We start from the raw sequence: 13,432 nt of genomic DNA on the forward strand, positions 1-13,432 counted from the left end.
TGTGCTTAGTGTTTCTCAAGTTGAAAGAATGAAGAAAAAAATTCAATATTGGAGGATTCTATGGGCAGAGTATTGACTGATGCAGAAAGCATCAAAAGAAGATGGTACAGAGTCACTGTGCCAAGAAGAATTAGTTGATGTTCAACCATTTCAGGAGGTTGCATATCATCAGGAAGCAGTGGTATTGAAGGAAGAAGTCCCTTCACTGAACGAATTGGCAAAAAACAAGGGTCCAGGAATCAATGAAATACTCATTGTGGTGTTTCGAGAAATGGATGCAGCACTGAAGTGGAGGTGCTCACTCATTTATACCAAGAAATTTGGAAGAGAGCTGCATGACCAACCGACTGGAAGAGATCTGTCACATTTGTACCCACTCCAAAGAGAGGTAATTCAACAGAATGCGGAAATTATTGAACTATACCATTAATATCACACATAAGTAAAATTTTGCTGAACATAATTTAAAAATGGTTGCAGCAGTATGTTGATAAGGAACTGCCAGAAATTCAAGCTGTATTCAGAAGAGGGTGTGGAAAGAGGGATATCATTTCTGATGTCAGATGGATCTTGGCTTCAAGCAAAGAATACCAGAAAGATGTCTACCTATTTTTTTATTGACTATGCAAAGGCATTTGACTATGTGGATCATAACAAATTGTGGATAACATTGTGAAGAATGGGAATTTCAGAACACTTAGTTGTGCTCATGAGGAACCTGTACATAGACTGGGAGGGAGGTTGTTGTTCAAACAGAACAAGGGGATACCGCATGGTTTAAAATCTTTTCAGGAAAAGTATATGTCAGGGTTATATCTTTCACCATACTTATTCAGTCTGTATACTGAGCAAATAATCTGAGAAGCTGGACTATATGAATATGAACTTGACATCAAGATTGGAGGAAGACTCATTAACAACCTGTGATATGCAGATGACACAACCTTGCTTGCTGAAAATGAAGATGACATGAAGAACTTACTGAAGAAGATTAAGGACTACAGTCTGCAGTATGGATTACACCTCGACATAAAGAAAACAAAAATCTCACAACTGGACCAGTAAGCAACAATAATAATGATAATAATTAATTGGAGGAAAGACTGAAGTTATCAGGGATTTCATTTTACTTGGATCCACAATCAACACCCATGGAAACAGCAGTCAAGAGATCAAACAATGTATTGCACTGTGCTAATCTGCTACAAAAGACCTTTTTCAAGTGTTAAAGAGCAGAGATATCACTTGGAGGATTAAGATGCCCCTGATCCAAGCCCTGGTATTTTCAGTCAGCTCATATGCATGTAAAAGCTGGACAATGAGTAAGGAAGACCGAAGAATTGATGCCTTTGAATTGTGGTGTTGTCAAAGAATACTGAAAATACCATGGACTGCCAGAAGAAAGAACAAATCTGCCCTGGAAGAAGTGCAGCCGGAATGCTCCTTGGAAGCGAGAATGGCCAGACTTCGTCTCACGTACTTTGGTTATGTTGTCAGAAGGGACCATTCCCTAGAGAAGGATCTCATGCTTGGGAAAGTAGAGGGTTAACGAAAGAGGGGAAGATCCTCAACAAGATGAATTGACACAGTGGCTGTAATGATGAGCTCAAGCATGGCAAATATTGGGAGGATGGTGCACAACTGGGCAGTGTTTTGTTCTGTTGTACGTAGGGTCACTATGAGTCTGAGCCTACTTGACAGCACCTAACAACAACAACCAGAGAACTAAGAGTTTTAAGACTGCAGTATAGTGTCAAAGCTCTTCAGAAAGTAAATCTCACACCTCCTGCCAGGGTGAGATAAGGGCAGTCTCTGTTTGAGTGCATCTGGGGATCTAACTGTTCCTTATGCAAACTTTCAGCTTTTTGTGGCACTAAATCAGTTTTATGTTTTTGGCTTCTAGATCCAGCTTTCTCTGGTCTGTTGTTGGTTACCACATACCCATCCCTTTTAGCTTCCAAACATTTGTTGACAGTCTCTTACTTGCTGGCATCTGTTTTTCCATTCTCTTTGTCCTTGTGGTTTATGATGTGTTATTTTTTGACTGTCATTTTAGTTGGATTTCATGGGAAGAGAGGTATATTTAAGCCATACATTTAAAGCACTGTATTTAATCATCCCCACTCACTCTTCCAACTATCTAAAATCTGTTTCCTACCACTGCCATACTATTGAAAGTGTTCAAGGTCACCAAATGAATATTTTGCTGCTAAATATAATGAACTCCCCTTTGTTTCATCTTACTTGATCTTTCAGTAGCATTTGTCTCTACTGACCAATTTTCCATGAAATTTCTCTGCCCTTAGCTTCTGTGAACACTCCTGGCTTTCTTTCTGCCTCCATGGTTTCTTTTGCCTTTATGAGCAACTCTTTCTTGACTATGCCTTTAATGCTATTGTTCTTCATTATTCTGCCCTAGGTATTCTCCTCCCTCACAATACACACTCCCTGTTGTAAGCTTATTAGTTCCTAGGGCTTCAATTAACATCTAAATGTTGATGATTTTCAAATCTATATCTAAATCTTCTTTTCATAGGCTCAGAGATATTCTAGTGTAGGTGAAATAGATGGCTATCTATGTGGTATGATTTGACAAACATTTACCCAATCTAAATTTCTTTCCTACTAGTCTCTCATTGTGTCTGAAATTCCTTCCCACCACTGTTCATTCTATTGTGTAAAGCCATCGAAACTTCAGTTAAAATAAAATTTTAGCTGGGAAAGTTGCTCCCTCCCCCCCTACAAATGGCACTCATTATATTTCCTCCTGAAAAAGGATAGTTAATGTGTTTCTCTTAAAAACAGAAACACACACACATACCCCACAAAATCATTTTTAACTCATTCTTACCCTGCCAGCCACTGGTAACACTTGGGAGTTCAGGATCCCATGATTTTTCTTTGCATTTTTATATTTTACAAATGCAGGGTCATGCTGTATATATACTGTCTTATATTGTACATTTGAGTCCCTGGGTGGTGGAAATGGCAATGTGCTCAGCTGCTAACTGAAAGGTTGGTGTTTTGAGTCCACCCAGACATGCCTGAAAGAAAGACTTGGTGATCTATTTCCAAAAAATCACCCATTGAAAGTCCTATGGAATATACTTCTACTCTGACACACAGGGGTTGCCATGAGTTAGAATCAGCTCATGGGCAACTCGTTAATGTTACATTTGAAATTTAACAATACATCATGAACTTTCCCCCATGGCATTGGATATTATTGCATAACCTAATTTCCAAAGGCCTCGTAGTGTTTCATCTTTTGATGTACATTACTTAATTCAATCCTCATTGTTAGACAATTAAGTTACATATGATGTGCTGAGTGCCCTTCTGGATATATCTTTTTATATGTCTCAATCATTACATATTTTAGGAAATAGAAATGTGGTGTCAAAGGGTACGTGTATCTTACAATATTTTAATATTTAATGTTCAATTGGTTTCCAAAATTTGTATCCTAATAAAAATATGTAGGCATTATTTAGTATAGTCGTTAAAAGCGCCTACAATACTATCATTGTCATCTAAATGCTATCATTTTAATTTATATTTCTTTGATTTCTGATGTAGTGGAACTTGTTTCTGATAATTTGTTTTCTTTTTTTTAACACTTTTATTTATTTTGTTGTTGAGAATATACACAGAAGAACATATACCAATTCAACAGTTTCTCCATGTACAGTTCAGTGACATTGATTATATTCTTCAAGTTTTGCAACCATTCTCACCCTCTTTTTCTCAATTGTTCTTTCCCCATTAACATGAACTCATTGTTTCCTAAGTTTCTTATCTAACCTTTCGAGTTGCTGTTATTAATTTGATCCCATATAGATAGAACTTCAAAAGAGCTCAGTGTTCAAGGCCATAGATTTTCTTTTTTTTTTTTTTTTTTTTTTTGCTTAAGGTTTCAAGAGTATCTCAGGGCAATAGCTTTGGTAGTTCATCCAGCCTCCATAACTCCAAAAAGTATAGAGTCCATGGGAACTTTAATTTCTGTTTGGCATTTTCCCCATTTTTGTCTGGATTCTTCTACAGAATCTTTGATCAAAATAGTGCTGGTAACTGGGCACCCTCCAGTTCTTTCGGGCTCATGACAAAGGAGGCAGCTGTTCAAGGAAGTAATTAGCCACACATTCCATGTTGTTGTTGTTGTTATGTGCCGTCGAGTCAGACCCGACTCATCGTGACCCCTCCTTGGGTTTCCAAGGTGGTATCACTACAGAAGTAGATTGCCCCATCTTCCTTCCGAGGAGTGGCTGGTGGGTATGAGCCTCCTTCTATTCCTGACTCTCCTTCATCCTCTGTTGCTGCAGATGGATAGAAATCAATTGTTGTGCCTTTAGATGGACACTTGCAAGTGTTGAAGAGCCCAAGCACTACACAGTGAACTATGAGGTAGAACAGAAGCACTAAACACATTATTAGGCAAGTTAAGTGGGATGTCCCATGAATCTATGACCATACACTTCCAAACCAAGGAACCAAATCCCATAAGTTGTTTGGTTGTACAGAAGTAGCCTCAGCAGCTATTCTTTTTTGTTTTGTTTTGTTTTCATGTTTTTGATTTAACTATTCTTGTCTTATGTAGTCATGGTGGCACAGTGGTTAAGCTCTCTCACGGCTGCTAACTGAAAGGTCGGCAGTTTGAACCCACCAGCAGCTCCACAGGAGAAAAGAGCTGATGATCTGCTCCTGTGAAGACTGCAGCCTGGGAACCCTATGGGGCAATTCTACTCTGTCTTATTGAGTCACTATGAGTCAGAATTGACTCAACAGAACACAAGAACAGCAATTCTTGTTTTATTTGTCTACACTCCCATTACCACTTTACTTTCTACCTGTTCTTGGATACATTAAAATCTGATTTGCCTGACTCCAATTTGACCCCTTTCAGTTCACCCACTGCAGCTGGAGTACTCTTTTTGAAACATAAGCTTGAACCTATCATTCTTCTGCCTAAAATAACTTCAGTGGCTCCCCATTGCTCTTAAGATAAAGTTCAAAGCTTGTAACATGGCTAGCAAGGCTCTGAATGACTCTCCCCTTGCCTAATTCTCATCTATTAGGCAAGAGAGAACACACCACACCCACATAGTCTTTACTTAGCTTACTTTTACTTATCCTATGGTCATTGCTTAAAATTAACTTCCTCCAAGGAAACTGCCCTTAGCTCCCAAGTCCATGCTAGGTGGTGACTCCTGTGTATGCTTTATTCCCTTTGTAATAGCACTTGTATTGACTATATAATGACTTTCCTCTCCATTATCTGTGAGCTCTGTGAGAGCAAGGAACACAATTAACTTGTTCACCATCTGTATCTCCACTGCCTAGTTCAGTGCCTGTAATACTAGACTGCTCAATAAGTGGTGGGTGGGTGGGTGGATGGATGGATGGATGGTTAGAGGATAGACAGAAGAAAGGAAGAGATGGGGGAAGCTGGGAAGAAATTTCATGAGCCAGTTTCCTGACATAACACTTGACCTAAAGAGGCGGTTGTCTTCTTACTCATCAAATCTTGAAAGACTGGCTATATTCAATGTGAGACTATAAGATTATACTGAGTTAGTCTTTCATTTGTTTATTCTGTCCTACAGTTTATTCCTGAAATGTTTCTATTTTCAAAAATAGCTAGGAGATTTTGTATACCTATATTGTCTGTTGGAAGACATGTGGCAGGGTATAGCATGAGTATATGTCTTTGTTCAATCCCTCATCTCCTTACAACTAGTTCAACATAAAAATTTCCTCTCTGGTCTTCCTACAATTCAATGTCTCTTCGCTCCACACTGTAATAACATGCATATTGTTGCCAAGTTAATGCTACTTTCCATCCTGTCATTTGCGTGCTCAAGGGTTTTCATTTATCTGATTCAGAAGGTCTTAAATAAGGCTTAAATGTGCATATTTTGATAAAACCTCCCCCAGATAATTCTGATGTGTAACCTGGTTAAGAATTTCCAAAATATAACTCAAATTTGTTTGTTTGTTTGTTTTTTGTTTGTTTTTTAAAAAAGAACGACCTAAATGGTTATTGAGTACTGAGTTTGGGACTAGATGAATTGGATTCAATTACATTTATTACCCTTACTGGTTTTGTGACCATAGACAAGTTATTTAACCATTCTGTGTCCCAAGTTTCTCAGTTACAAAATGGAAATAATATCTATTACACAGGGTTATGGTAAGGAGTAAATTAGATAATATATGTAGAGTCCATAAACAGTACCTTGTATATACGTAAGTGCTCAATAAACACTAGCTGTTGTGGTGCTGTTGTTGTTGATTTAGTCTTTAATTCAGCAATTATTTATCCACTATATGTCCAACACTGTGTTAGGGACCATGGAAGATATAAGAGGTACAAAATATGATCTCTGCTCCTGAGAAGCTTAGAGTTCGTTTTGGGGAAAAACTAGCATAGCATACAATTAGAGAGTAATAAAATGAAATATAAATTTATAAAAGATCAAATAAAAGACAGTATTTATGGGAAGGCTTTTACTCAACATGCTGGCTTGTTGGTTGGCATTAAAAAAAATAGAGGAGGGGGGTGGAAATCTCTCAAACTGCTCTTACCAAGGCTTCAGAGGTCTAGTTTTGATGCTGCCTGCCAGATGGAAAATGATGCAGAGGGGAAAAAATCCTGTATTTACTTCTCAAAATTAAGACAGGATGGGGGAGTATGTTTGAGGGGGGGAACATATGTGAATAAATATGGTATAGCCCTTAATTAGTTCCTGATCATTAAAATTTAAATGGTTTCCATTGGAGAGGCACAGATATATTTTTCACTTAATGAATGACTGCAAGTCATTTGTTTTCACCTTGTTACACCAAAACTCAAACACTGGATGAGGGTTGCAAACCTATTTTGATGTATATTGATGTACTTTTCTCTTTTTCAGGGTCGCTATGGCAACTGCATCTTCTCAAGTTCTGATTCCAGACATCAATTTTAATGATGCCTTTGAAAACTTTGCTTTAGATTTTTCCAGAGAGAAGAAATTACTGGAGGGGCTAGATTACTTAACAGGTGTGAAAATACTATGCTTTCCTTCCCATTCATTTTTTTTCTTTTGGTATGTTTTTACTTCAAAATAAGCTGAAAAGGTCACTATTTTATTATAAAAATATTTTTATAAGCTTTAAAATTATACATGCATCTTTTTAGCTAGAATGTATTTTCATGTAACATAAAAAAAAGTGATTTGTCAAATATTTCTGGGGGAAGAATTTATATACCATCCCTACTTCAAGGTAAAACACAAAATATTGCTGATGAATTTCTCCTCATGAACCTATCAGTAATATTGTGGTGTTTCTTATGGATGTAGAACTCAGGTGATAATTAAGGAATATTAGAATGGTGTCCCCTATGGGTACAGGTGCCCCTCAAATGGTTTTAAGGAAATTTAGGGATTAACAGATTGGAAAGAAAAAATGTAAGAAATATCTGGTTTGCAGACAACTGTAGAAAATGAGGGATTCAACCAGCCTGTTAAAAATGCTGACTAATTGAATGACTGATTTATGTGGAAAAATATACATGCATAACAACTCCTAATAACTTTGTGTTTGTGGCTACTTTTGTTAATATCTTAAAATAAGTATCATTTATTGAACACCTACTTTATGCCAGACCCTATATGTTAATTTTATATAATTAATTCCCACAACAAATCCATGAGGTAATGATCCTTCCCATTTTCCTGATGAGGACATGCATATTAATTTGTACTTGATTATACCACCAAAATTATGTAATGAAATTAATTCTGAAACAGAAAAAATATGTTGAGAACCATGTAATGAGAAAACCTGTGACCACTTTGCTCTAATAACTACTTATGTGTTTATATAGATAGAGTGAAAAATTGAGGAATTATCTCAGTAATTTAGGCTTATATCTTTGCTTAAAATATATTTACAGTTGATGCAAAATTGCTTTTAGAGAGCTTGAGGTTGCGTGGTACATAAAATGTAAAGCTTCTCTGTTAAGAGAACCTCCTTTCTAAGAGATGTTGGTTAGACAGCAAGAGTAACTATTGTACAGTTCCAGGCCAGAGACTGTGCTTTCATTACCTTCTTTTCCATCTTTCTTTACAGCCCCTAACCCGCCATCTATCCGAGAAGAACTCTGTACAGCCTCCCATGACACCATTACAGTCCACTGGATCTCGGATGATGAGTTCAGCATCAGCTCCTATGAGCTTCAGTACACCATATTCACTGGCCAGGCTAACTTCATCAGTAAGTCATGGTGTAGTTGGGGCCTGTGGCCAGAGATAAGGAAATGTAAGGAAGCAGTAAGCTGCTCAAGATTGGCCGGTGCGCCACGAGGCAAGTGTTTGTAAGACATGTTAGGCTGTTTAGTATAGTGTTTCATAGACAGTGTATGTTCCCCCAGGGCATTGCAAAGACCTTACTGTTGGGTGACAAGCCAAGTTTTGTGTTTCCTTGCTGGGCAGTTACTGGGGCCACTCCCATTTGTTTATGTAAACCTTAGCCTGTCTTCAGTTAATCCACGTCACACTACTCTCCCAGGTCAGAACATAGCTCAGAATTTGTTCCTGGGCACCTAAGCCACCATCATTGCTGATTCTATGTGTGCAAACATTCCCCTCCTTGACTCTTCTTCCACTTCATTATCACGGTAAAATATATTATTTTCAAGGACTCCCTTCATAGTACCTATTTGTATCAGTGAACATGGTGACAGGACTCCTGCCTCTGTCACTCTCTCCTTTACATTTTCTTCCCTTTCACCAAGAATTGCACTAAATATAAAAGTATGCAAGTGGGCAACAAAGTGAAAGATGTTAAAATGCAACCATTTAGCTCACATGTTACCGTTTCACCTTCTGATGAATTGGAGCAAGACTAGACAGAGCAGAAACCTAATTCATCGATTGCCAGTCAAGAAAAGTTGAGCTGAAAGTTGCCCTTAGTGGATTGGGGAAAATTGGAAATGAAGGCAGAATTAAAGCTGGATTGAAGAGTGGAACTGATTTCTACCCTAAGGCTGCATCTATATAGCCTCAAAGTAGTATTTTCTTTTACCTTTGTCTTTGTACTTCAGTGTCTGAGCTCACTGGTTGGCATGAAAAGAGTTTTTCTGACTTAACCTTCTTGATAGGCCGTCCTTTTCCTTTTCGTAGCAATTCTGGGGCAGATGGTGAGGTGGACGGTGAAAGGACATTTGGGGTCAGTCTCTTAAGAAACACTTGCCTCGTGCAGCTCCATCCTAAGCCACTTGACCCTGGTTGTTGCTTCAGGTTGTGAAGTTTCTAAGATCTCACCAATATTCTTTTTCTCTCTCTCTCTCTTTTTTTTTTTTTTGGCATTTGTCTGTCATGCTCTGAAAACTCTTAGAGATAGCAACTGCACTTCACCTTCTTGATATATGGAGCAAGCAGTCATGTTCTGGGAGTTGAGTGCAAGTTCAAGAAGTAACAAAGAGCTAAAGATTGTCACCTCTGTTTTCAAGTATATATAATTCTTTGTAAAGAAAAGCTTAAAGGATAATTCTTCACAACAATAGAATCATAGCATCTTAGAATTGGAAAAGACCTTGGAAGTCATATAGTCTAATCTTCCTGCCTTCTCTCAGACACCCAGTAAATGATTAACCCATCTCTGCTTGAACATTTCCAGAGATGGAGAGCTTACCTCTAAAACAATAGCCCATTCAGTTGTGCAGGTATAAATGATTGTCAGTGTTTCCTTATAAGAGGCCTAAATCTTTCCTTTTGTAGATAATAATGGCAATAATAATTTACATGTGTATTATACTTTGCCATTTAAAACTCTTCCATGTATGCTATCTCACTTAGTCCCCCATGAGTTCATATTCAGATATTGATTCAGTTTTACAGATGAAGATACTGAGGCTCAAGTTAAGTGAGTTGTCCAAAGTCACAGAGCTACAGAATGGTGGAGTCAAGATTTGAACCCAAACCTATTGGATTTCAAGCTCACCACTCCTTGAATAAAACCACAGCTGCCACTTAGTCCTAGTTCTGGCCTTTTGTGCCTCACTAAAAAACCTAATTCATCACATACAGCTCTTTAGATAATTTTAGGTAGCTCTTAATGTCACTTCTAGATTTTCTCTTTTTCAGGCTAAGCATTATCAGTTTCTTCAATTGCTCCTCATATGGCATGATTTTCAGACCCTTATTATGCTGGTATCCCTTTTATGGACACAATTGTTTGCTAAAGTGCTTCTAAATTATGCTGTCAAAAAAATGTGATTACAGTACTCTAGTTGTGGTCTGACCAGCACAGAAGATAGCTTGATGATTTCCTCTTGTACATTAGCTAGTGCTCCCACCACACAGCCACATTTACTGCTGACTGTTGACTGAGTATATTTTAGCTGTTGTTCTGTGCTGGCAGGTCCATTCTGAATCACAGTGACCCCATTTGACAGAATAGTACTGCCTCATAGGGTTTTCTAGGTCATAATCTTTATAGGGGAGCTCTGGTAGCATAGTGCCTAAGGCACTTGACTGCTCACCAGAAGGCTGGCGGTTCAAACCCACCAGCCATTCCTTGGAAGGAAGGTTGGGCAATCCTACTTCCGTAGTGATACTGCCTTGGAAACCCAAGGAGGGGTCGCTATGTGTCGGGACCGACTCAACAGCAAACAACCACTACTACTACTAATCTTTATAGGAGCACATTGCCAGGTCTTTTTTCCTGTGGAACTGCTGGATGGGTTCAAATCCCAAACCTTTCAGTTAGCGATGAGCACTTAACTGCTGCACCACCACATCAACTGAAATCCCTAGGTCTTCCAAATACTGTACTTAAGAAACTGAGTGCCGAAACTGAAATACAATACCTTGAGTTTATCCCTCTTATATTTTATCTGGCTAGCTTTGGCTCATCATTCCAGTTTGCCAGAATCCATTTGAATCTAGATTCTGCCATCCAATGCATTTGCTTTCCCTCCCAGCTTTCCTTCAATCATTGATTGATAAGTTTAATAGGACAAGGACAAGTGCAATGTCCTGAGGCAAAATTTTGTATGGGCAGATGGGATCAAACTGTTATACTGAGAATTAATATGAAGGTTCTAGATCTCTGTCCTGCTTGCTAGTCTGACCTGCCCACTGTTGACTAAGTCTTTTTTCTTTTTTTAAAAAAAAAATTGTTGTGATTTGGGTGAAAGTTTACAGAGAAAACTCATTTTCCATACAGCAGCTCACATACACTTTGTCTCATGACATTGACTGCAATTTCCCACAACGCAAACAGATCTCCCCTCCCAATTCCTCCCCATAGTTACTTCTTCAACTGTGTCCTTCCAGACATTGTTGACTAAATCTTGAGAGCTACTTTGCAATGAAGTTTGTCCACAATTTCGTAAGCAGAAATTTCTTCCTTGTTAGTTAGGAATAAGTCTGGAGAAGTGGTTTTCCTTACTGGTTTTGTTTTTGTTTTTTGTTTTGTTTTGTTTTTACTTTCTTCTTTTTCAACTTTCTCCCCACCCATTTTAAGATTTTAAATGGTCACAAATCAACAGTATCTCAGATGAGACTGTTAATTGAATGAGAATTCCAACAGGTGTCTGGATGTTTGGCTTCCTGATTACTGTATTTATCTTGCCTCTGTTTCAATTTTGCGATTTGCATTACAATGACATTGACCATAGCCTCTCTCTGGCCAGGCAGCCAGAGAATTGGCTGTGGTAATGAATTGCCACAAAGACATAGCTTCTATTTCCTCTCCTTTTCATTCTCATGCCAAAGCCTGTCCACTACACATTTACACTCAGGTTCATGGATTCCCACTTTTTGTGGCCTTTCACCTTTTCACAAGATGTACACTTCCATTATCATAATTCAGTCATCAATCCTATCTCAGCAAATCTCAGTGATGTGCAGAGGTTCATGTATTTACAAGTCCCCCTACCTTTTTAAACTTAGAAATACTTTTAAAATTACAAAAAAGTTGCAAGACTAGCACAAAGAATGCCCAGATATGCTTTACTCAGATTCACCTATTGTTAATATTTTGCCCATTTCCTTTATCATTCGCTAGCATTTTCCCTATATATACATATATTTTCTCTGACCCATTTGATAGTAAATTGCATACATCATGGCCTACACTCCTGAATATTTTGATGTATATTTCCTAAGAATAAAAAATGCTCTGGTGGCGTAGTACCTAAGGCATTTGACTGTTAACCAGAAGGCTGGCAGATCAAACCCACCAGTCACTCCTCAGAAGGAAGGTTGGGCAATCTACTTCCATAGTGATACTGCCTCAGAAACCCAAGGAGGGGTCGCTATGAGTCAGGACTGACTCGATGGCAGTGAGTTTGGGTTTTCTTGATTTTTTTCTAAGAATAAGGGAATTTTCTGCTCTGTAAACTTTCACCAAATCACAATAAAAATTAAAAAAAAGGGTGGGGGGCAATTTTCTTGTGGAAACGACAGTTCAGTTTTCAATTTTAGGAAATATAACATTGATGTGATACGTTTTTTCTAATTTACCATTCATACATTGATACTCCAATTTTGACAATTGGCCCAATAATATTCAATAATGTCCTTTATAATCTAGGAACAGGTATTTCTTTAATCTGGAGTATTTTTCAGCCTTTCTTTGTCTTTAGTGACAACGACATTTTTTAAAGTCCCTTTTTATTTCTTTATTATATTGTTCCTCATTTTAGGTTTGTTTGATGTTTCCCCATGATTAGTTTCAGGTTTTGTCATCATGGTTGGAATAATACAGAAGTGATGTTGTGTCCTTCTTATGGCATCATCATATGAACTTGACTCTCATTGGTGATGCTAATTTTGATCACTTGCTCAAGGTGCTATCTGACTTCTTCACTGTGTTTTTGGTGAAAGTTTACACAACAGTACCAGTTCACATTCAACAATTTCTGCAAAAATTGTTCAGTGACATCAGTTACATTCTTCACAATGTGTGAACTTTCTCAGTTTTTCCCTTCTGGTTGTTCCATTTCCATTGATCTAGTTTTACTGCCAGCCCCCTTACATTCTCATCTTTGTTTCAAAGTAGTTTTTGACTCTTTGGTCTCATATAGATAATTTTTTAAGGAGCCCTGGACCTTTTGATACTACCCCATAATGTTTTTGAGCACTTCCTTACTTTCTAGAAGTAACAAAATGTTCTAGGCTTATGTTGGCCTTATCCTGCCCCAGCCTTGAAATCAGACAATTTTTTCAAGGAGCTTTGATTCCTTTTCACAGGAGAATGGGATTAGTAGAGACCAAGGTAAGGGTGCTAGATATACACACGTGCATTCACATTTGTATACCTATGCATAAAACCAAAATCAAACCCACTGACATCGAGTTGATTCCAACTCATAGCAACCCCCACTGGGTTTCTGAGGCAATAAATCTTTATGGAAGTAGATTGCCCCATCTTAGTTCCA

The 13,432-nt window shown here is 38.0% G+C and overlaps 1 protein-coding gene across 1 annotated transcript in view; it reads left to right on the plus strand.

Annotated features, from left to right (window-relative positions):
• The window catches only part of MID2 (midline 2), a 150,712-nt gene that overhangs the window by 102,704 nt on the left and 34,576 nt on the right, over nucleotides 1-13,432 (plus strand). The window contains exons 5-6 of the mRNA XM_007952421.2: nucleotides 6,915-7,042; nucleotides 8,116-8,259. Of these exons, the coding sequence (XP_007950612.1) occupies nucleotides 6,915-7,042; nucleotides 8,116-8,259 (272 nt within the window). The remainder of the gene's footprint in view (nucleotides 1-6,914; nucleotides 7,043-8,115; nucleotides 8,260-13,432) is intronic.

This window comes from Orycteropus afer, unplaced genomic scaffold (genome assembly GCF_000298275.1).
Source record: "Orycteropus afer afer isolate SDZICR_OR568_19922 unplaced genomic scaffold, OryAfe1.0 scaffold00336, whole genome shotgun sequence".
In the NCBI taxonomy this organism is placed as follows: domain Eukaryota; kingdom Metazoa; phylum Chordata; class Mammalia; order Tubulidentata; family Orycteropodidae; genus Orycteropus; species Orycteropus afer.